Raw genomic sequence first — 25639 nt, forward strand, 5'->3', positions numbered from 1 at the left:
ATTATTATGGATTTCTTATATATGCAACTGTTAATTATCAACCGTTAATAGAATTTTAAATTTGTTTCGTTTGATAAACTTATAAAATATTTTCCAACCAGGGGAGATAAACAAGATTGTCTTTCCTTGGGTAAACAAAAAGTACTGGAGAGAGAAAATACCACAAACTGCACTGAGTTGCAGGCAAAAGTCAATGATAGTACTTTTCCTAAATGCATCATAAAATATTTTTTTATCCCCTTCGTTTCAACACATTCCGTTCTATTCACAATTACAGCGTTTCACTTCCAAACCTGAGAAAAATGGCCTCTTCAAATAGTGCAAAAAAAAAAGGACCTGGGCATTGGAGTACAGGTCTACTAACATCGATGGAGGATCCAGAAATGAAAGTAGATGAAGATGACAAATGTGTTACGATTAAAGATAAATATCCCAAGGTGTGGAGCAAAACCATAGCCAACAGACAAAACAATATATATATCTCAGGAACTAAATTCCAAATCGGATTAAAACACACATGATGGACCTTCTATTAAAAGATTCATGTACACACATTATTCCATTTCCAGTAATGGTTAGGGTTTGATTCAGTACCGTGTTTGGCTAGTTACCTTACATTTTTAATTGTACTACTAGGAGCCAATATTGTAGCTCACCAGCTAGAAGGAAGTCGAGAGTTCAATCCCAGTGTTGGTCGGGAAAGTTCCTCAAGATTTTCCGAAATGGTTTACCCATGTGGCATGTCAGTTGTGCAAAATGGGGGGGGGGGGCTGACAAGGATCAACATCTAGTCGTCCAGATGGGATGAAAAGCGAGTGTTTGTTGGGATGAGTTGTCTTATATCTCGACCCATGTTTTAAAGTTGGCATGAGTTGTCTTTTATCTTGGGATGAGTTGTCTTAAAATCCAACTATATAAATTATCATTCCCTTTTTGTTGTATATATCAGCCCGCGAGGAGATCATCTCAAAATCTTTTTAATGCACATGTATTATAAAAGAAATAAATATATTTTTATTTTTTTCAGGCACAATATCATTTTCTTGTTCTGCCAAAAGACAAGATAAGCAATCTAAAGAATCTAAATGGTGATAATGTGGAATTACTTAAACACATACACTTTAAAGGACAGGAAATTGCCGATAAGTAAGTTCATTTCAATAAGATCATAAATACATCTACCCCATGCCATGTCACAGTATTGGAATGAACGCCTGATACTGACTGTAACTCTGGTCATACACTTAAGGATAAAGTTAGTAACCCTCATTCTGTGAATAGTGGCCTCATGTGATCTCGATAAGTACTTTGGAAGTCTTTGTCAGCCAGTAGAACAAAATATCTGAAACAAATTTGAAATTTGCCAATCGAACACCGAGATAAAAAGATTTAAAGATTCTTTACCAGTTGTACACTGTACGTATAGCATATAGACATCTTTTCAAGGAGTACAGCATGGATGATCATGCAAAGTGTGTCTTAATCTATAGTTATGTCTTGGTCTTCTATTTCTTTGGTTTGTGTTGAATTCTTTATGATGTGTGTTACTGTAGTCTGTACAGTAAAGTAATTTTGTGTAGTTATACATCGATTTTTTTTTAAGGGCAGATAAACATCTATTGTTTAGGTTTGGTTATCATGCTGTACCTAGTATGGGGTAAGCTTTTACCTTCTGTGTAATTTTGTTTTGATATAAAATTAATATATGTGTATAAGATAGACAGTGAATTAAAATATATGTACATGTAAAAAAGAAAATTAGTAAGACAAAAGGTGTGCTATAGTGTGATATATGTTGAGGACCAGCAACACTTCTTTGGGTGTGTTAAAGAGATTGGACAAACATTATGTAAGACACATTATTCTTCTGAAATCTGTAGCAGTTCTATTGAGCAGGGACTACACTCATTCTATGCAAAAGGGCTATCTACTTCGAGAATATATCTCTGCCCTGAAAGGCCACCATATCCTAAAATTAGTAATCAATTTTGTAATGCGTTTCTATTGTTTCACATCTGTAATACACACAAAGACTAAATAAATCTTTTTGATTTTATTAAATGGAAGTGGAATAAATACTTCTCAAAATTCTCGAAGTATACTAAGTATTTGACTAAAATATTCGATTTAGGAATTAAAATGTTGGTCAACTAGCTTTGTGTCTGTTCTCAAACTATTTGCTTAGATTCTACCATATATATGTACATTAAGTAAAATGTATCTTGTCCAGTAAAGTTGGAATGTTGATTTCAGATAGTAGGTGATAATGCCACTTAGTCTTAAAATTACAGAATATTTGGATGATAAACCCCATTTATTCTCAATTATTACTTTCAGCGTTCTGTATTTGATACATTCATATTACATGTAATTTGAAACTGTGTATATTTTATGTAATCATATATTTTTTGCAGTCAACTTCATCTTCACGTAATAAGTCAAGATTTTAACAGTCCATGTCTTAAAACTAAAAAACATTGGAATTCTTTTACAACTGAATATTTCATTGATTCAGAGAGTAAGTTAAAAGTGTTATACTATGATTTGTTGTTTTTGTTGTGAATAGAGATAGATGAAATCTAGTTCTGATCCCATTGGAAAATGGCCAGATATTATATGATATATTTTGTAAGAATTTTTCAGGATGTCAAATGACCCTACTTTTCCTTGTCCAGGATGTCAAATGACCCTACTTTTCCTTGTCCAGGATGTCAAATGACCCTCCCTTTCCTTGTCCATGGCAACCCCCCTCCTACTTTTGTGTTGGTTAAAATTTGCTGTTGTTCCTTCTATTATTTTGGTTAAATTTGTGGTTATTCTTACCTTGACTTGTATTTTTTGGCTAGGAAGCTTGTGTATGTGATAATAAAAGTGTCTCATTTAGAGCTACATTTTCCTATGCATAGGTAAACAGAGTACACATAAAGCCCTACTTTTGACCTGTTCTCTGAGTGTATTCACACCCTTACTTGATAAATTTTGAATCATTTACCCCTGTGGTGAAATATAGCAGTCAATTTGACATGGCCATTTTTGTGTTAATGTATGAGTATCTGCAGGGGGACTGTTAATATGTAATAGTTTTTCTTATAATCTTGTTTTTAACAGGAATAATAAAACAACTTGAAAATAAAGGTAGAATAGAAATAGACACTTCTTCATCAGAAACATTACTCAAGAAAGACCTTCAGTAAGATTATCTTGAATTTATTTTAGTCCCCCATTTTTCTAACTTTAATTTTAAAAATAAATCTGCATTCTAAGCAACACTTATTATGTGAAGTGTTATTTTGGAAATTAGTCACCTAAAATATTAAATACCTATTTTAAAAGTCCAGGTTAATATCTTTAAAATTCATATTGGTATCTTGAACATTTAAGCTAATAGTAACAAAATGTAGGTTGGTTTCTTCAAAATTTAGGTTGGTATCTTGAAAATTCAAGTTTGTGCCTTGAATATTTAAGTTAGTATATAATGTACTTAAAATTATATTCAGTTCTCAAGTTACTAACTTGAAATTTTAAGGATATATTTTGAAGATAAACATCTCAGTAACTTAAGATTCTTTTCAAGTTGATTTAATATCTTAAATGTTAAAGTTAATATCTTAAAGGTTTAAGTTGATACTTATATTTTCTAGATAGTACCTTGAATTTTGCAGTTAGTATCTTGACAATTCAAGTTTGTATCTTAAAAATTCAAGTTAGTATCTTAAAAATTCAAGTTAGTATCTTGAAAATATAAGATATTAACTTGAACATTTAAGATAAATCTCCTTTTGTTGAACTTTTTAATGCTAGTCTTTTGTTTCAGTTATCATCTTTTTATTTCAACTGAAGAATATTTCACTAACAGCTATGTGTGTAGAAATAAAAAAACGTGGTGTAAATTAATGATTTATATTTTGTGTTTGAGGGAAAGGAATTTTACAGCAACAGTCGTGTCCGTTTTATCGAAAACTCGGCTAAACAATTTATTGTTTGATTGCAAAGTAAAATGTGGCATTAACTATGTTACAAATACCTGCATTACTTAATGGATATTAAATGATGAGTTAAAAAAAAGTCGTAAAAAATGTGTAGTTTTATTGAAAATTCCGGTAAACAATATGTTGTTGCATCGGGAAGTAAAATATGTTGTTACAATGTGTTGCAAATTTCCGCATTACTTGATAGATATTAACTCATCAATTAAAATAATAATTGGTATATTACATTTGAGCGAAAGATATTTATAGCTACAAAAGAAAATTTAATATTACTTCAGGAGGAAAGACATGATGTTAAAAAATTTGCCAAATTTCTGCATTACTTATATATTAAGTTACTAGTTGAGTATAAATCATAATTTAGACTACCAATGACTTTAACGGATATCTATTTAATTTGTATATACCTCCTGCTCATGTGAATCTGAATGAAATTATCTGATACACATCAAAATATGGCCTATGCTTATGCTGATTTAGCTCTATAGACTTATCATTACATATTCCCAAATTAGATGTTAAATATAATGAAATCAAATATGGCACAGCAATAAACTCCACCGGCTATTTTGTATAACTGAAATGTATATAGTTGTTGAGAAGTACACACTCCCATAAAATATTTGTTCACTGCAAGGTCACAGTCGATTGGGAGAATTTATAGTGTTTTAGATAATTTGCAAAATTGTTTTTACCGCCTGTCTGTATTTGCGAATTTGAATGTAGATTGCTCAATGAATTTTGAATTGATTTGAATTAAATTGGTGTAAAGTGTAAATAATAAACACTGACTCCAAGTTTATATAACCATTCTGTGTACTCTTTTAGGTTTAGGTACATAATGTATACTATTCAAAAAAAGTAGGGGATATTTGATTTTTAAGTGTTATTAAAGTCACCTAATGAAACTGACGAAGAAACAAATGACAAAATGAAATGAAGTTCACATTCATCGATTTATTCCAAATGATCTTTAGACTAAGTAAGGCACAGACTGACCATTATAAGGGTAAAATGATACCCGGGGTCAAACAGCAAAGTTACCACAGCATCACAACCAAGTCAGTAACGGGTAAATCCTCCTCTGTTTGCCAAACAAGCATTGATCCGACGTGGCATACTCCTAATGAGACGTCTAAGGTCATTTTGGTCCAGATTGTCCCATTCCTGTTGCAACGCAGCAGCAAGTTCTTGGACATTGGCAGGACGTTGTTGACGTTGACGTAACCTCTGTCCAAGCATGTCCCAGACATGCTCGATGGGGGAGAGGTCGGGACTCAGTGCTGGCCAAGGTAATGTGGTGATGTTCTGTTGTTGGAGGTAACCTGTAACGATCCTGGCCCTGTGACATCTTGCGTTGTCATCCTGGAAGATGAAACGGCGGCCATGACGTCGTGCGAACGGCACAACATGGACTGCCAAGATGTTGTCCCGGTAGTACTGGCCTGTAACACGCCCTGCAACAACATGTAAAGCCGTTCTTCCAGCAACAGTGATGCCTCCCCACACCATAACAGAACCACCCCCAAATCGATCATGTCTGATGACGTTAACGTCTTGGAAGCGCTCGTTTCGACGACGCCACACCCTCCTACGTCTGTCCAAAAAATCAACAGTGAACCTTGACTCATCTGAAAACATCACATTGCTCCAGCGTCGATTATCCCAGTGTTGACGATCCCTACACCAACGACGTCTTGCCTGAATGTGATGATCTCTCAAACAAGGGATCACGCGAGGACGTCGGGCGCGAAGGTGACCCCTATGCAGTCGATTCCGAATCCTCTGGCCACTCACTCTCACACCAGTGTCTGTTTGAAGACGAGCGCTGATCTGATTTGCTGTGATGGCACGATTTCTCAAGGCCAAGGTACGGATAAATCGATCCTGGGCTTGAGTTGTCGCCCTTGGTCGACCTGAGCGTGGTCTGTCCTGTACAAATTGTGTATCACGGTATCTGGACCATAGCCTGCTTATGACAGACTGAGAAACATTCATCGTCCGCGCCACAACCGCCTGTGTTGTGCCGATCTGTAGCATGCCAAGGGCACGTAAACTTTCATTTTGGGTAAGCCGACGCATATCAAAATTTGTTTTCTGGTCACTAAAACAATTAAACTGATGTTTCCACCCTGGAATTCAATGCCACAATGACTGTAACATTCAAAGTCAGAGTCGTGCAAATCTTGGGTTGGACCCCCATGATGATCCCAAGCATCACCTGCATTCCATGCGGTAGCTATTGGTGCGTTTGGGCGTCACATGTAACTGGAAATGTTTCTTCTGTTAGGTTCTATAGTGACTTTTTTCGTAGTCATTTGCATATTTTAGTATTATGCCCCCAAAATCAAATATCCCCTACTTTTTTTGAATAGTATATATCTAATATGTTTCAGATGTCATATATGCAGTAAGAAATTATCTACCATACCAGCCTTAAAATCTCATATAGCTCTACATTGTGTTTCTAGAAAGAAGTCAACCTGAAACAGTTTGGAATTGGCATTAAAATGCTTTAATGCAGACACCTTGTGTATTCTGGAACCAATGAGCTTATAGTGCATGTGACCATTGCTTCAGGAACGCAATGTGTGTTAAATGAACCATTTAGTCAAGAGCAACTTCATGAAGATTTAAAATTTCAAATAGAAAGAATCTGACTTTTGTCATTACAATGAGTATAGAGTGGAGGAACACTAAATGCAGTGTGTGCTTATGGCAAGATTGTGCCTATATCTTCAAATATTAATTTACCTAATTCATAGATGTTTGTTGAGCAAGGCTGCTTTTAATCTGCCATTTGATGGTTATTTGATGAGTTGGATAATAGAACATTATTATTGGAAATGATGTCTTACTTTGGGTTTGGTCTAATTGCTGGGCTGGCAACGAATTGTTGCAATTTCCACTAGCGTCATTCATAGGAGATTCCGTTTCAGTGGAAGGAGGTGTCACATGTTGGACTAGTATTTGTTTTGACATGGGGCCACATTTTATTTGAACAATAGCAAGCTCCATATAGAACCCTGTTTACATTACACATTTTAAGCGTGCCAGGCACAGCACTGTTAATTGTTATTGTAGTGTAAACGGGTCAAACACAAGCGTGCCATATTGAGTAACGTGCCAGGCACGGCATAGTTAAATGCTATCTGGTCTGAGAACTGTTCTCAGTACGGATTACTGCACATGCACCAAATGAACCTTGATCTTTTTTACCGTCGCAAACTTTGACAGTTCTATCATCAGACTGCCCAAACTAAATCAACCGCCATAATTGTTTTCATCCGGATAATTTGCATAGGGACTGAAATTAACTTTTCTGTGAAGAGTTCCACATTTGGTGTGTCTGGCACGGTTCCCAGACCGTATATTTTACAATAATGTAAACAGGTCAATTTCTTGAAATTTATCGAGGCCTGATACCGTGCCAACAGGACAACGGCACGCTTATAACGGCCAAGTGTTAACGGGGCTTTAGTCTTTTGGGTGTTCTCATTTGCTGTCTTTTATTGTAATAAGCAAACATAAAGATATGGCGTATGGATAAACCGATTAAAACTGGTTATCTTTCGTGATACGATGGGATAGATTAAAATTTTGTTCACTCTATCTACTTAAATTTCATTAGACATGTCAGAAGGCAAACAATGTCTGGACTTAAATTTCCCATATATACACAGTCATTTTTATAATTTATTCATTCTGATTTCTATTAAAGCCCACTGTTAAAGTTTCTGTTTCGGACATTTGTTACCGTAATTAGTTTTATATTTTGTTCATTAAATTATTTTGTCTTTCTAAAGCTATTTATTCTTGAATGTTTATATCATCGTTGTTTTAGCTCGGTAAAAAGAAATGCAATGAAATGAAATGGGGTTTAACGTCCTACTGTTCTGCTCCTATACTGGGCTAATGAAGACGGGCATACGCCATACAGTGTGCTATGAATGAAATTTTGCCCGGACAGCAGCACTACGGCCTACTCTTATATCGAATTCCAACTGTTAAGGGATCTTTTATGTGCACGCCAATGTGTACACGGGACCTTGGTTTTCTGTCCCATCTGAACGACTAGACAGCTGTACTTGTCAGGCCCTCGTCACCGACAAGGGGGAACCGCGCCGGAAAATCTCGGCCAATGCAGGGATCAAACACCCGACCTCCAGTCTAGCAAGCCAGCGTCTTACCCACTTCGGCACCAGCAACATGATAGAATAGACTAATAATTGTCTGCGATATCACCCTACTAGATAGAGAGAGGGAGAAATGGGATTTAACGTCTACTTGACACAAACTAGGTCATTTCGGGACTAATGTATGGTTCTATTTCGAACATGTCGGTCACCTAGCTTAGTGTCTGTTCTCATCAGACCTAACTGTAAACAGACAGCGTAAGTTTAGTATGGCCAAAGCATACTGCTCTCGGGATTTACTTACATATTGTGGTGACAGGGAGCAATCATTCTCCATTTTTATGCGAATCAAGAATCACCTGCGGCCCACTTTGAGTAAGGGGGGTATGGGTGCGCTGAACATGCTGCGCAGTTTACAAGCCAGAAAGCTAGTATGAAATCTCTTGTGTAGAATGGCTGTTATAATATGTTCACCGTCTCATAATTAGTGATGTTTAATTGAGACAACGGCAGTTTTCAATTCTCTTTATCCTTGCAATGTAAGGGATGAATTTTGACAAGCCAGCCGTGTTTTAAACTGCTGGATGGATCCTGAAGTTTTCACCTCTAATTAGCAATGAAACCTTGGTCAAAAGTATCCATACGGTTCTTCCCTGCTCACTCCGGGACACTCTGGTATTCAAATAAAGAGTGTATTAATACTGTACTCAGAATCGTACAGAATATCCGGAATAAAATAACATAAATAATAAACTAGTGTATCAATGTTGGATATAGTAACTGCAAACTAATTATGGCATTGACATGCAATCGACTGTGAGTTTTTTCTCGGTTTCAAACGCGCGGTCATAATCCAGGAAGTTAGGGTCCGATAGCATGCGCGAATATCGAAAGAAACCGATATCTTTCGCTTATAAACATACATTACAAGTTTTATCAAAATCGGATAAAAATTGTGACCTAATCCAGGAAGTTAGGGTCCGATAGCATGCGCGAATATCGAAAGGAACCGAGATCTTTCGCTTATAAACATACATTACAAGTTTCATCAAAATCGGATAAAAATTGTAACCTAACAAATTGTGGGCATATAAAAACAGCGTCGGAATGCTTAGTATAATTACATTCATGAATATGGAATAAATATGACACGTCTGTGGTAAAAAAAAAAATACGACCAATATTAATTAAACTAATCAAAAAGGATACAAAAAATAGGATTATACAGAAAGTCGTAGAACACTGAATATCGATAGTATTTGTTCTCCCATGACCCCGAGAATGTTAAACATTTACATTACACTGACCTCCATTTGATACAAAAATAGGATATTTTTTGTCGTTTGAGCATTCACAAGGTACCACAAAGTGAAATATGGGCCATAACTCGAGAAGAAATGAAATGAAATTATTGGAACTCAATTAGGCTTTTCCGTCTTACTAATTTAAATAAAGTGAAACAAGGGTCATAACTCTAGAAGTAATTACCGGAAATGGTTGAAATCAAATAGAAGTTCTTCAGTTTACTAATTTAAATAATGCACATAAATTTTATACAGATGAGATGGCAAATTTTGTAGTTAGATTTTTGGCAAGATTCTACAATATGAAACAAGGGCCATATAGCTCTTGAAGAAATAATGGAAAAAGGTCCATTATATACTCAGTCTTTTTCGTGTTCACAGAGTTTTTAGGAAAAGGGGAAATAACTCAGAAACGAAAAGTCGCAGAACGCTGAAAATCGATAGGGCTCGTCCTTTCATGTCCACGATGCTTCAATCCATATTTGAAATGAATCCGTCAAAACCTCTAGCCTCCATCGCGTTCACAAGCCAATTGTTGACGGACGGACCGACGGACAGACTGAAATGTGGGCGTATAAAAACTACTGGTACATATAAATTGATATCTTGGAAATTCACTAAAATATCTGATCAGCTTTAAGTTTAAATGTAAAATATGAGAAATATTTTAAAAATAATTTAACAAACCACCGGTATTATATTCATCATAAATTGAAGTCTGGGAAATTCACTAAAATATCTAACTTTATAAATGTAAAAAATAAAAAAAATATTTAAAAAATACATTAACAAAATCAGATTTACAGATAATATACAAAACTACCGGTATTATATAGTCATCATAAATTGATGTCTAGGAAATTCACTAAAATATCTTACTAGCTTTAAATGTAAAATATGAAATAAATATTTTAAAACAGTTTTATGAATCTCTGTGTGACAATACGACCCTTTTACCAGCTTCATACACACATCTTCCCGCTACATAAACACTCTTTATATTACGGTCATCACCTAGAAGTTAAACAATAAACAATCAGCTGCAATTAAATCAACACAGAAACAATGTACGAGTCTTTTCCTTTCGAAAATATTGTCCAGGGGGTCGGGGGGGGGGGGGCTATGGGTCAATCTTGGAAAACATCAGCGTTTTTCGACAGATAATTTTCTGGAACCTTTGACTGCCATGCTGTATAGAATAGTCCTGGTTTTATTCATTTTCTCATCGCTGCAAAGTACCGGTAAGCGGTGATAACCCATGTTTTCGGTTTTTCCAGTATGCCTCAATGGCGCCATTTAGAGGAAACCGCTAAAACGGTTGAATGGCTCTATGATGGAGTTTCGATGAAGCAGGTGCTCACAGATTACACCATAGGTTCCAACAAACCAAGATAGTATCGGGCTGGCCCAGGTTTGCAAACCCTTCAACAATAACTGGAAAGTAAAGAGAGAGGGAGAGAAATGAGGTTTAACGTCCACTCGACACAAACTAGGTCATTTCGGGACTAACATATCGTTCAATTTATTTCAATAATTCGCTTGCGCGTAGGGGTCATTAGCAGTGGGAGGAAACCAGAGGACCCATCTCCTCACCCCACCCCAACTGCAAAGAAAAATTGTTGTTTTGCGAGTGAGAACTGCCGAGAATGTGGAGAATTTCAGCTGAAAATAACGTCGGAGGCCAGACCATTGGGAACAGTCACAGAGATATCAAAATGATATTTGCTTTAATTTATTTAATATAATTTAACTTTATCGATATATTTACCCATAAACAAAAATTTCTCTAGAAAATCTTCTTTGTTTTCATCTGTATCAAATATATCAAATGCACTATTGGTACATTGTGGATCTATTATTAAAGCATCAAATTGTTTTCCAATTTCAAAATTACCAATCACCTTACCAAGTCCTAGGACTGGAAACAAACATAAATTATACATTTATTAAAAGGAATATATCTTTAAATTTAACATAATAAAAGGAATAAAGACAATATATGGGAAATTGTAAACTTATTTAGAGGAGCTAACTCAATATTTTCCATAATATTCGAAATTAAAAACACGAATTAGAATTCAGTATTGATCAATTTCAATCAATATTGATGTTGTTATCTTGCCGTGAAACTATAGGATCCTAATATCCGATATTTAAGACACAATTAACATTTTATAATCAGTACACGAGTCGTGCACCCTATGGTTTCGGGTGCCATTTTTGTAATGAACAAATAAAAACCTATCCTAGTAAAGGCTGATTCACAAACGACAAAATAATAATTCAACAAACGTGTAGAATGCACTAAGCAGGCATAAACGACTGTCGTTCAATTTGAACTGTTCACGTATCTTGTAGCACTATCGTCGTTGCGACATTGTTCTTAAATTTATAGACAAGGAATAGGGAAATAAGATGCCTTTATATTTCATTAATTTATATCTTTGGCAAGTCAGTAATTTCAAACATATTCACATATATAGTGTGCACTAAATCAACTTAGTCTATAATTGACATATTGTTATATAAAAAATAGTTATTAACCATAACATGTGTCTATAAAATACCCCGAGATTACACGTGAGTGGAATTATTCTAATTGCATCATTTAGCTTAAAGTAACCAATCATATCGTTAATTACACAAGTTCAGGGCCATGATCACACTTGATTGTGCGTGATATTCATATGGTTATAAGAGAAACCGGGGAACTTTGTAAGGCAGACTTCTATTAGGTTCCAGAGGGCTTACATCTGAGTTCCTAGACAGCCGCGAGGCTGGCTAGGGTAGAGAAATGGTTTTAACTAGTATTGTTATCTATTATGCTTGTATACCTGTATTCAGCTATATATATATAAAATGTAGAAGCAAACTGTCGCATTGTTATTCCTGGTAAGACAACGTCTTAATAAACTGTAAGAAGTAAATACACAACGTGAAGCAGAAGTAAAGACAGCTAGAAAAAAATTCTAGACGATCACAAGGCTACAGAAATATGTAGTAAGAAAAGATGTATGGGTCGTATGTAGGATGTGGCGACCGGTTTTCTCGCCCGCTCTCCGCGTCAGACAAAAGACTCATGGTGCTACATATTCGATTTGGTGCACGTGACTACGAGATCGAGTAACCTGGAAGAAGATTTTTAGAAAAGAGAGTATGCATCACACGTTGGATGTGGGGAGTTCTCCCGTAATATTTTCCACATCTAACCAGTGACTGCATAGCACTGCATAGTCTTACATATTCTATTTGGTGCCGTGCTGAAGTATCAACCTTTGGGGTAAGAAGTCACTTGAGAGAGAGAGAGAGAGAGAGAGAGAGAGAAATGGGGTTTAACGTCCACTCGACACAAACTAGGTCATTTCGGGACTTACATATGGTTTAATTTTTATTTACATAATTCGCTTGCGCGTAGGGGTCTTTAGCAGTGGGAGGAAACCGGAGGCCCCGGAGAAAACCCACGAGGTTGGACAGGCGACCCTACTCCTTGCCACGTACAACCGGGGATTCGAAACCACGCCAGTCGACTCAATGACAGACTTTATGATACAGCGCGCGCACGCTAACCATTCAGCCATCCAACCCCCCTAGTCACTTTAGAAGAAGAATACATATTTGAAGACGTTAAGAAGAAAACCTGTACAATCCAGCAACAGAAAAATTCTGGTGGAAAAAAAAAAATCTGGTGGAGATATTCGAAAAATTGGGTAAATACATTTTGTTTGGAAAATTAAATGTGTTAAATTTGTTTAAAGACCAAATAATATTAATTTTAAGTTAAAATCTGATAAGATACTAAATATTTAAAATTTAACTGTATAGAGAATAAATTACAGTCATTCATAAGTTTAGATTGATAGGTTTATTAAACAATATAATATCACTAGTTAGGTGTGTATATTGCCAGGTTAACATGACCTGTAGTAAATTTGAGTAAAATTAAAGTTAAAGAGAAAGTTTAGGGAGTAGGTTTTCAAAAATAAATGTTTTGATATAACTAAGGAATAATAAGGAAACGGAAATAGGGAATAAAATAGGAACTAATGTTGTCTCCGGGTTGCAGTAGAAAAGAAGGCAGAGCTAAGGATGAAATTTGTGAGTGATTAACTCTAGTTTCCTAGTTGGCCGTGGTTTCTACTGTGATTCGTTAATTTGTGTTTTTTGTGTCGTTCGTATGTGTGGTTAATTAGCTATATATTTTTGAGGCCCTTAGTCCAGGCCTTAGAGTTGTCGTAATTTAGCTTTTGAATAAAAAGTTGGGTTATGTAAAAAAATCCCATATGGTTAATCTAGGGATGTTGGTTATAGTTTTCCTGGGGAAAAAACTAAAATTAAAGGCTCGTTAAATTGTGAGATTATCACAAAGTCATTAATACGAGTTTTATAGGAGGTTAAAGTTAAGAATGCGACACTTTTTTAGAAAAGTGTGGGTATACGGTAAATTTTGTCCGTATATAATTTTATGTAATTAAATTTTTGCTTAGAAACGTAATATTAACGTTTAATATATACTGCTAATTGCTTTAAGCTGTCGACATGTACACGAGATGATTAGAATGTGTAATTTGACATTAGGTCAGATTATTATAAACAATAGGTTCTAACACTGTGTTAAATTTGACGTGACGCGTTAATATATAGGATATAGTAAACTGTATGTGTATAGACTAATGTTCCTGTGGATGAAAGTGCACTCATTCACTTGGGACATGGTTATAAATTAATTGAAATGGGGTTTTGCATGTAGGATGGAATGAAGTGTCATTCATATACTGATCATATTTGATTGACAGTTCTATTCTAGATGACCTGGCGCCTGGTACGTTCGGGCATTTTTATGCGCGAACTCTTAGGTTTTTTTTTTACTGGCACGCGCACAGGTACTATTTCTTTTTCTTTTAACAAGTACCCAAATCGGGGATTATGTGCGGAGGTAGTTCGGAGGTAAACAGTCTGTGAAGTACAACACTTGCCACTGTACCTGTGTATCGCTAATTATAAACCGAATGTGTGAAGACAGTTCATACATATCACTCAAAAATTTTTCAGTACAAACTCAGTTGATTCACGCTCGATTTGCTACTAAACAAACCCATCGGTTTATTTTCTCAACAGTGTGACCCGAAGTGACCGCGGATTTATTGACCTTGTATGAACTTATCCATAGCTATATCCTTACACCGAGAGAAATTATGTAGTCTCGGTGAAAAGAACCATGGTCATCTGGTAGAAAATTACTTTTGTATTTTTTGGAACGGAAAACAGTGTTTTTAGAAGCAAGCTAACCTGCCGCACATGAGGAAGTCATTATACTAATAATAAAAGGCGAGACCTCTTTTTGCGGCGCAGGCTTATCACTGAGTAGTAAACCGTCCACAAACAATAATATAGGAAGCCTAGTGACAGTGTAGTAAGTGGGCTATAGACTATAGGTTTGAGTCGAGATTACTGGCTTTCAGTTTACTCTGTTTTTGCGATAACCAATTATGTGAGAAATACCATACTGACATTCGGTTTTTAAAAGTTGTACGCGAACTAAATGCGTTTGTTAGATACTGACAGAGCAGCCCCGAGTCGAACAATCGCCGCCCGAGCTGTCTTCGTCAGCTAGTTTCACAATATCGTGCAATAGGTGTATTAATGTGATTTTTAGGTTTAACCCCGCAAACAAGCCAAAATAGTGTTTTCACTGCTTACAGAAAACTGAAATTTAAAAAAAAAATTTTTTATGAGGGTGACCCTCCCACACACTCCCTATCGAGCTGCCACTTGGTCTGCGCAGCCTCATGCCTGGCACATACTGTCAACATTGTATATTTTTCCGTTTCCGCCCCCCCCCCCACAATATATATTTCACGGCTACGTTGCGACGGTACCAGCATACCCAGTTGTTGACACCCATTACATCACTCCTGTCTAACAAATCATAAAGCTGTGGTGTTACGGTGGCGGCATAGTATTTCACCGTAACACCACAGCCACTCTAACCATTCATAATACATCTAACTATCCCTTTACAGCACTCCCTACACATTTCCCCTCGTCCTACTTTCCCAAACGTCAACAACACATCTCATACATCCAGTTCGCTGATTAACCCTTGTACCACGTCTACTGGATAAATTAAAGTCTGGTATTGTCATAGGTGTGAGCTCAGCTTGTGTCAGTGTCAGTCTGTTAGGAAATGTTTAGGTAATAGTGGTTAGTGTTTATACAAAACGAAATACAAAATTGTAAATGATTAGGTCAAAAAGGTCACATTACTGACGGTGAAATATAAAATAACAATGTAGGAATTCTAAAACAGAAACGGAAATTATAAAATTGTATATCGAGATAAGGTCAAGAGGTCAAAGTTAGTTTGAAGATTGATTTATAATTACTGGGACACATCAAAGTTTATTAATACTAAAATAAAGTTTAATTTTAATTAAGAGTGAGTTACTTGTGAGTTTTCGAAATAATAATATAAGACTAATATAAAAATAAAGTTTTAATAATTTAGGAATAGTTAGTTCTTGGTCTGATGGCAATGACATGTTTGATTGACGGATAAAATTGTACAACCCAATCATACTTAGAAGAAAAAAAGAAAGTTTCAACTTGATACTATGGTAGCTAGAACAGACCAATACAAATCCAAGAAGAAGAAATGGTTTACCAGTTCACCAAATTGACATTTCCTGAGACAGAATTTAATGTGAAACCTGAACTTTATAAATATTATGTGATGTGTTATAGTGTTTTGAAATTAGGACACTTGAAGATTTTAAAAAGACAATTTGTGTTTTCTGTGTTTAGGCTTAGTGAATTTTCATAGGATTTTACAGTGATGAACTTTTTTGGAGAACTTTTGCATGCAACTTTTGATTTTTGATTTTTGATTATTTGTGTTTTTCTTTCATAGCTTGGTTTTATAGTATAGTAATCATTTATATTTGCCTGATGTGTGAATAATTAGTTAGAATATCTATATTTTATATATATTCTTAAAGGGGGAAGAATTGTAGCACTATCGTCGTTGCGACATTGTTTTTAAATTTATAGACAAGGAATAGGGAAATAAGATGCCTTTATATTTCATTAATTAATATCTTTGGCAAGTTAGTAATTTCAAACATATTCACATATATAGTGTGCACTAAATCAACTTAGTCTGTAATTGACATATTGTTATATAAAAAATAGTTATTAACCATAACATGTGTCTATAAAATACCCCGAGATTACACGTGAGTGGAATTATTCTAATTGCATCATTTAGCTTAAAGTAACCAATCATATCGTTAATTACACAAGTTCAGGGCCATGATCACACTTGATTGTGCGTGATATTCATATGGTTATAAGAGAAACCGGGGAACTTTGTAAGGCAGACTTCTATTAGGTTCCAGAGGGCTTACATCTGAGTTCCTAGACAGCCGCGAGACTGGCTAGGGTAGAGAAATGGTTTTAACTAGTATTGTTATCTATTATGCTTGTATACCTGTATTCAGCTATATATATATAAAATGTAGAAGCAAACTGTCGCATTGTTATTCCTGGTAAGACAACGTCTTAAGAAACTGTAAGAAGTAAATACACAACGTGAAGCAGAAGTAAAGACAGGCTACAGAAATATGTAGTAAGAAAAGATGCATGGGTCGTATGTAGGATGTGGCGACCGGTTTTCTCGCCCGCTCTCCACGTCAGACAAAAGACTCATGGTGCTACATATTCCTACCTGATAGTTTTGCATAAATTTTAAAGGGGGGAGGCGTTGTAATACTATTTGATAATTTATGCGAAATTTTATTAGACGAATATAAGTGCACCAGAGGACATGAGTTATAATTTTATAAATACATGTTTTATTTGTATTCTCCATTGTCAGTATATTAGCTATGGTATGAGTTTACTTAAAACGCAAATTAAATTGTTTATGGAATATTGTGAGAATAACATTAAAAGGAGGTCTAAGTTCAAGGATAGATTCTATGTCTAAAAGTACGTGATCGGAAAGTTACCATTTAATATTTGGCATAAGTGACCAATCACATGATTAATTACATCATATAATTAGCCAATAGAATAAATAATGGCTGCGAATCTGAGAATATATAACTAATATAACTAATAGAAAGAGCGTTCTAGGTTAGACATCACGAAGATCTGGGAGAGGAAACATGGTGTAGAAGTTCGTTAGGAGGGACCGTCGAGGTTCAAATGGCAACATCTGGGTTGAGGGATAGAGAGAATAATGACTTTATTATAATCTGTGCTTATAACTGTGTTACCACCAGCTTGACAAAAAACTGTAGAAACCGTACTTTTGGTCCTGTCATCTTGTCTGTTAGTGATACTAATTAAGATGCAGTATATCCAAGCACAACGTGAAGCGGTCATTAATGGGGGATGTCAGAATGACATTTAAAGATACGTCCTAGCCATTTAAAGAATTACAAATACAACCAGAGACAATACTTGACGACCAAGGGCTGTTCCAAAATATGAAGTAAGAAATGATGCATGGGTTATACGCCGGATTTAGTGAGTTGTCCACTTCCCACGCCTGACAGACGAGTGAGACGACCCATGGTGCTATATTCAATAAGTATGACAGATGGACAGTAAGTAACGACAAATGCATTCTGAAAATAGGCCCTCCCTCAATCAAGTTACATGACAAACATGGCTTCTAAAAAAAATTTTTTTTATATCTTGGGGTATATCCTTGCGAATACACCACATTTCAAAATATATAATCTATCACGCCCCAAAAAAACCTATTTTAAACGTCAAGGGCAACAAACCGCATATTCTTGATGAAATCCGTTTAAAGATACATATAAACTGGGTGATTTGATGATATATTTGGACTAAAAACATATTCAAACTAATTAATCTATCATAATTTTGCTTCAAATCCTTCTCAAAACATTGCATTCGACAGGGAATACCCCTGATATAAGAAATATATCAAAAGAGGTCATGTTTGTGTCACGCGACTTGGCTGAAGCAGTACCTAGTAAAGGGTGCGAAGCTTCAAATTCTCCTTAATTCCACATAATTATGTAGTTCGCAATAATTTTAAGTGCGAAATTTGTACGAAACCAATATTTTGCGCGGGTTTCTGTAAAAGATACCCGATTGTCCAGTCTAAATTTAATGTAATTTGTTTAGTCTTGATAATCGGGGCCCTTGCGTCTGTTTGGAGGAGAATTCATTGCATATACAAGACGATGTTGTCTTCAATCGCTGATTATTTATCATAAATATCGAAGCCCAAAAAATTCTAGGATTATCCACTGCCCAAGTCTTTTTCCGTGGTTTTTTATCTCAGACAATCGTGCTACCTTTGACGTCACTCGAACAGGCACCATTAATCGTCGGGTTGCCGGTTAGGGAAACCCTTACATTTTTGTCCTGTATGCATTCCATGGGTGTTTTTCAGGGAATCCAGTATTTTTCTAGTCAGATTGGATGCTTCCACAAATTGCTATACTTTTATTGGAAATAACCAACCGATAAATACCTTTGTGGGAAAGTATCTTTAAATTCAAATTCATCCTAGATCTCATGGATATAAAACTATATACCACTACATACATGTAGACAATCACGTTTAAAAGTCCCACAGAAGGGGTGATAGCAGTCATGGTCCCATTAAACGTGACCCGTGCGTATATAATCGAAATACATGTAAGTCTATTTTTATAATGATCGTCCCATAATAATTTTAAACCACTTTCATAAGTTCCTCCAACATTCATTGTTCTAGTGGAATTCCACAGTATTCTTTAATTGACTGTACCGTAGCAAAACGTAGAATTTGTGTTTAACCCAAAGTGAATTGTATTCCTTTTATTTTTTATGGCAACAAAAATCTGCCAAATATATTGAATGATAAGCCCACCGTTTCCAGATAGCCACGCAAAGCGTAGAAATAAGCCCAAATACCAGCTATATCTCGACAGCAGCTTATCCGAAAGAGACACTTGATTGTTGGCCAAATTTGATTAGAAAGGGTCACAAAATATTATCTCTGTTGTTTTTACCAGAACTGTTGCTTCACGGAACGTTGAATGTTTAAAAGGTCCATCCTCTCATGACCCCAATGCTTCCCATTAGATTTGAAACAAACCGTGGATAGTCGAATGGTTAGTGCGTGCGCGTTGTATCATACGGTCTGTCATTGAGTCAACTGGCGTGGTTTTGATTCCCCGGTTGTTCGTGACAAGGAGTATGGTCGCCTGTCCAACCTCGTGGATTTTCTCCGGGTCCGCTAAAGAACCCAACGCGCAAGCGAATTATTTAAATAAAATTAAAGCATATGTTAATCCCGAAATGAACTAGTTTGTGTCGAGTGGACGTTAAACCCCATTTCTCTCTGTGTGTCTCTATCGCGTTCACAAGCCAAATGTTGACTGCCGGACGGACCGACGGATCGACAGGGTGACGATAATATAAGCAAAAACTACGTGTGGGCGTATAAAAATGAAACCTGGTGCACTGTAATTCTAGACATGTAAACCCACCTTGACTACCACCAAGTGTTGCCAGTCGAAACACCTCTTTAAAACTCAATGGTTTATACTTCTCGCCATCTTTCTCCGCTAGAATAGCATGTGTATTAGATATCTGTATAGTTTGGCGTATGGCGTTTAACATGGACGGACTGTAGCCACCAGCAATATCTGAAAATAGTAATGTGTTGTGATAATGAATTTATAAACCTCCCTCACATGCTACTCAGAGGAACTATTACATTTGGGTAACGTATTTCAATATAACTAACAAACATTAATATGATTCCAATTAGTAAATTCTGATAAAATCTCAAGCGCTGTTAAAAACCGTACAATAAACATCTGTTTCCGCCCGTCATCTGCAGGAAAGTCAATTTTGGAAAATTATTCAAATTTCTTAAAACATTTTATGGGGAGATTATTTAAGCTCCCGAACCATATACAATTAAAAACAAATGGCCACAAAAAGTCGCGAAAAACATAATGAAAAAGATACTAAGTTCGCAAGAATAAAAATAATGCAGCCTACTATTATGCTGAGATGCGGGTGTGTCGAGGGTAATAATAAGTCGCTGTTATCTATGCACGAACCTAGGTTATTTTATAAATGTATATCATATAGATTACATGTGTACATGTTTAGCATAATCCCACTGCATAAATTTAATATATATACATGTATATTTATCTCGTTTTCTTTTCACAAGGTTCATAATTTGCCAGTTCTATCTAATTACAATACATTACAATAAAATATGTTAAAACACTGAACAAGTCGAGAATTCCATCCAGTAGTATATAATACCTTTACTTACCAGTTCCTAGTCCTATCTTTATGTTTTTGTCTAATAGTGTTCTTGTATTGAGAAGTCCACTTCTTAACCTGTAAAATAATTAGACAATACTCTTCATAAACAACTATAATGTCACGTTTCGACGGTGGTCACAATTATTATAGGCCTTCTAGTTACCATAATCTATCGGGAGTTTGATTTCTATACATTAAAGCCAGATTAATCATATATCTCAACAGTGGAAAAATATATACTATAACCGGTATAAGGAATGAACTGGCAGTTTGAAATCAAGAGAAACTAATATGGACTTTAAATGGTTATAAAATAAAGTTAGAAGCATTATATATAAGGCACTGTGAACCCATGCGGGGGTCTTTGGAAGGGATGTATGTCAATTGTCAAGATGTTCCAAAGGGTTTGGATCAGGAACTGTTTATATACTTCATCTTTATGGAAATTGGTTTCTTGGCGTGGTATATTGATCTAGACACCAAGCGTTTTATGTATATCTCTATAATACAATTTATATAAATCTTATGCTACACTGACGAGTGTAATTTTAATATCAGCCAGTGTTTGTTATCTGGTGAAAATAACAAGCATAAAGACACAAACCAATAACCTAGTATCTACAGGATTCCTAACTTACGTTAAATTTGAGTTAGGACAATGAGAAATACCACAGCCTTTTAATTTGATTACTTCTATTTCTTCATCACATAGATATATACTGTGAGCCAATATTGTCTGCAAAATATAAGGAGATTTTCACTGGTGAATGTCAAATACAGACTACAAACAACAAAGAAATCTTCGTACGAAAAACGACAAAAAATGCAAATCTTATACACATACAGTTTCTACCACTTAAAGATACATTAAAGGGACAATAACACTCTTGCTGGCTTGAAAGCTCCAGAAAATATCTCTATCTAAGTACTAGATGTTTAAGTGTCCTGCCTGTTGTGTAAATTATCCATTACATCATATTTTACTTGTCCAGAGGGTTCGAAAATATTTTTAAATCGAAGTTTCATTTAAAAAGGTTTACGTTAGACGTTTCAAACCATGATGTTGAATATTTCAAAATTTTTAAATAAGGCGTGTTAAGATGAAATTTGTATCATCAATTAATTGAAATATTCTAAAATAGTACAATTTGTTGACCAGAATAAAGATTGGGACATATTATTCAGTTACAACAAGAGTGGTATTGAGCCTTTAAGCAAGGTTTTGAGAAATAGCTGTCCCTTCTTGCTATTGATCAAATAAGGTCGCCAGGCAACGAAACATACGCCCACAGTAGCTAAATTGCCCGGGCAGTCAACAAGAGTTGTCGCATATTTTTACATTTATAATACAATAAAATCTTATTAAGAGTAACAACTCATTAAGTAATTATCAGAAAATCATTAGAATTTATTTGGCCCATTCTAACGTTTAGTATAATTATACAAAACATTTTATATCATGGATTAAGCTGTTCAATTCAATAAACTTGTTCGTCTCAAGACCTTAAATTCTGTGTATCAATCTAAATTCAATCCAAACGATTATATACTCTTCAAAAAAGTAGGGGATATTCAGAAATAATACAAAACTGCGGAAATGCACTGCTGTTTTTATTAGAGCTAGGTAACCAGTGTATGTTAATAACAGGCCAATTGCCTACACATGAACATAAACAGTTCATATGGGCGGCTTATCTGACGGCCTCACTTCACTCGCAAAGAGATACACTGTCAAAAGTGAAAATGGACGTTTTTGATTTTTGTCTTAATAATGAGAAATTGCTCCGCCAATCCTCAGACATTCAGCAATTCGTCGTGGCATGTTCAACCGTCCAATTACGATTTGGGGCAATATGACTCACTCCTCTTGCAGTCTCCCGATCAAATTAAACGTAACACACTAAAGCAAAGATACGCTAAACAGTAAATCTTATACAAGAATCGATAGGAAAGCAAACGGGGATAGATAAACCAGCACGTGGCAGTGTTCACCAATCCTTCTGTGAAGTGTCAAATTTGACAATGAACCCCTCCGACGTGTATGGCGCTATTGCGCGTCGCACTTGCAGCTCAGTGGTTCTGTTGGGGCGATAAGTTCTTCATCTGTGAACATACTCTCAAAGCATGTCAAGTGTCCATGACTATTTATCATATCACAACCTGCATAGGTATTTGCATTTCAATATCCCCTACTTACTTTTGAAGAGTATATACATGTATATGCATAAACACTGTGTATAAATATAAAATCATGACCTGATGACCCTAAACACTGCATAAATTTAATGTCAATGGGATATTAACTTTAATGCTGGATAACATATTTACATGTACAACATCATTGTGGTTAGATCTCGTGACATCTATGTAGCCTGTTCCCTCAGGTCTGCCAAGACCTCCTTCTCCCGGGGTACAAGGGCAGACCGCCTTGCCCCAAGTCCGAGCCGAGTTCTCTCTAGGTCTCTCTCTGCGCCTCTTCTGTACTTCTCCCTGCCTGCTTCTAAACTAGGCTTTTTTATATCGGCTAGGGCACGCCATAGTTAATACCATTAGTAATCAGAACAATGAAAAGTAATTATTAAGATTCACACATCTTAGCTCAAGACAAAGGGTGTCAATACGCGTTAAGCCTAAATCTTATATCATATAGACACTCCGAGTATACACGTTTGTACAGTCCATTAAATCTTACATAATACTATGTCAACTTCCCCCACCTGATATAGATTAAAACTTACAATTAATCTGTCACTTAATATATGTCCAAAATGAGTTACAAATAAAATATGAATTCAGAATACAATATTGAAATTTGGATCCCAAATGATATTGTATTACACGTCCACAAGTATTTTCAAAGCGATCAAGGGCCATAACTCTGACAGTAATTATCGGAAATCGTCGCATGACTTTAAACACTGTGTATACATTTAAAGTCAATCGGATATTAACTTTAGCCTTCAGAGCGTCCACAAGCAATTGTGGACGCCGGACCGACGGACGAACGGACGAGGGCGACGACAATATACGACCAAATTTCAATGTGTGCGTATAAAAATAGATACTGAAATTAATTTTTTTGAAAAATTCAGTCACTTTGACAAGAAATAGACAATACTGACTGGCTGATGGAAACTCCACCCACCGTTCATACCAGTATGCGAAACTATTGTAAATCCCCAAAATTATAAGATATCTTACAAAAATTTACACTTTATCCCAAAGGTTACCATTCCATCTGCTGCTGAAAATAAGTGTTCTGTGAGGAACCTTTTAGTAGCAATGCAATACTATGAATATCAGTGATGTAACGAACAGTGAGGAATATTAAAATACTGGTAACCAAAATATAGTGCCATTGTAAAGATACATGCATATATTTATTTTGCAGTTAGAAACAACTCTGAAACAAATCGAAAACTAGAACAGGGATGACGAGTTTCACCGGCGCCCGCACCCTTACCAATGATACATTTTAACAGATACCCATACGTGTTAAAGAATGGACGCGAAATAGTCATTTATCAATACATATTGAAAACATTACAACGTGACTAATGATAAATCGGCCTTCACTCGACAATGGATTAAGTTGGAGATTATTTTGTAAAATCTGCCTGATCGTATATTCGCATACAATTCGTTTATTTCTCGACAAAGGACAATGTTAAAAATTATTTTATGATACCAACATGATCGTATATCTACATACTATTAATTAAATAATAAATAGTATTAGGAAAAGGGTAGAGAATAACAATCTTTAGAACAAATATAGTTCTTTTTTTAAAATCGTATCACTTCCGGTAATACTGGAAATTTTGGATTGATTGGATTTAATGGCAGTTTGTATACGGTATCAAATGGTAAAATGTCTACTAAACTATTAAACTATAAATAGATGTGTTGTGGGCAATAAAAATTGAAGAAGCATTTATTCTTTTATGGGCATAAAAACATGAAAAGTGATTCCCACAAAATTGCCTATTTCCCGGAAATGTCAAAAATGAGTTATGGATTTTCGTTTGCTCTTATATATGACTAATATATGCCTTTGAAAATAGTTATGTTTCAGCCTTATGCTCCAAACTGCAGGAAAACGAAATTTGAAAACTCGCTTCCGTCTTGCTCTGCTCATTTACAGGGGCAGCTAAATTTTATCTCTCAAAAGTGTAACCAGCGGCTGCCAGGCAGGATACGCCCACATTTTGCAAGAGATGGATAGAGAACAAGTTAAACAAAAAGCGATTGTTCGTAACATCAAGAGCCATAATTCAGGAAGGTACGATCAGATATGCGCGAATATCAACAGGAACCAAGATCTTTGGGTTATAAACATGCATTTCAAGTTTCAGCAAAATCGGATCAAAATTGTGATCTCCAGAGGGTCCACAACCTTGATATACCAGATGTTTACACTATTTGCGTGGAGGGGCGGCCATTTTATCTGGCAGTTTTCGGACGATTTACACAAAATTGGAACTCAACCAACATTACGGTGTAACGGTGATATATACGAACTGTTTTTTAAATCAGTTAATAATTGTGACCTATAGAAGGACCACAAGCTAAAAACGCGATTTTTCATACTATCAGGGGACATAATTCAGGAAGTTACGATCCGATATGTGCGAATATCGAAAGGAACCAAGATCTTTGTGATATAAGCATATATTTAAGGTTGCATGAAAATCGGAAAAAAATTGTGGCCTCTTGAGGGTCTACAACCTTGATATACCATATATTTACACCATTTGCCTTATACGAGGGGCGGTCATTTTGTTCGATTTTCATGAAATTCGAACTCAACCAAAATTACGGTGTAACGATGATATATTTAAACGGGTTTTTTCAAATCGGAATATAATTGTGACCTCCATAGGGTCCACAAGCT

At 35.6% G+C, this 25639-nt stretch overlaps 2 protein-coding genes across 3 annotated transcripts in view; one reads left to right on the forward strand and one right to left on the reverse strand.

Moving 5' to 3' along the window:
- The first annotated feature begins 106 nt into the window (after positions 1–106).
- LOC126828177 (aprataxin) lies at positions 107–7772 on the forward strand. 2 transcript variants are annotated; one of them, XM_050557795.2, is made up of 6 exons: positions 107–437; positions 1028–1146; positions 1604–1657; positions 2415–2518; positions 3109–3190; positions 6386–7772. In XM_050557795.2, the coding sequence occupies exons 1-6, from the start codon at positions 213–215 to the stop codon at positions 6474–6476; spliced, it is 675 nt and encodes a 224-aa protein (XP_050413752.2). In that variant the 5' UTR covers positions 107–212; the 3' UTR covers positions 6477–7772. The 2 variants fall into 2 exon arrangements, with proteins under 2 accessions (XP_050413752.2, XP_055957576.1); XM_056101601.1 differs by lacking the exon at positions 6386–7772 and having other exon boundaries at positions 3109–3194.
- A 2383-nt stretch (positions 7773–10155) lies between these two features.
- LOC126828169 (guanine deaminase) overlaps positions 10156–25639 on the reverse strand; it is a 35853-nt gene continuing 20369 nt past the window's right edge. Inside the window, exons 9-13 of the mRNA XM_050557782.2 lie at positions 21384–21481; positions 20753–20820; positions 19947–20105; positions 11198–11347; positions 10156–10443 (exon numbers count right to left, since the gene is read on the reverse strand). Of these exons, the coding sequence (XP_050413739.1) occupies positions 10352–10443; positions 11198–11347; positions 19947–20105; positions 20753–20820; positions 21384–21481 (567 nt within the window). The 3' untranslated portion in view covers positions 10156–10351. The remainder of the gene's footprint in view (positions 10444–11197; positions 11348–19946; positions 20106–20752; positions 20821–21383; positions 21482–25639) is intronic.

The sequence above is a fragment of the Patella vulgata genome, chromosome 1, assembly GCF_932274485.2.
Source record: "Patella vulgata chromosome 1, xgPatVulg1.2, whole genome shotgun sequence".
NCBI classification, from domain to species: domain Eukaryota; kingdom Metazoa; phylum Mollusca; class Gastropoda; family Patellidae; genus Patella; species Patella vulgata.

Coding starts and splice junctions, on each gene's coding strand:
- LOC126828177 (XM_050557795.2), top strand. CDS start 213: ATGCATCATAAAATATTTTTTTATCCCCTTCGTTTCAACACATTCCGT. Junction 1,147..1,603: donor GGACAGGAAATTGCCGATAA/GTAAGTTCATTT, acceptor TTTTTTTTTAAG/GGCAGATAAACATCTATTGT. Junction 3,191..6,385: donor TTACTCAAGAAAGACCTTCA/GTAAGATTATCT, acceptor AATATGTTTCAG/ATGTCATATATGCAGTAAGA.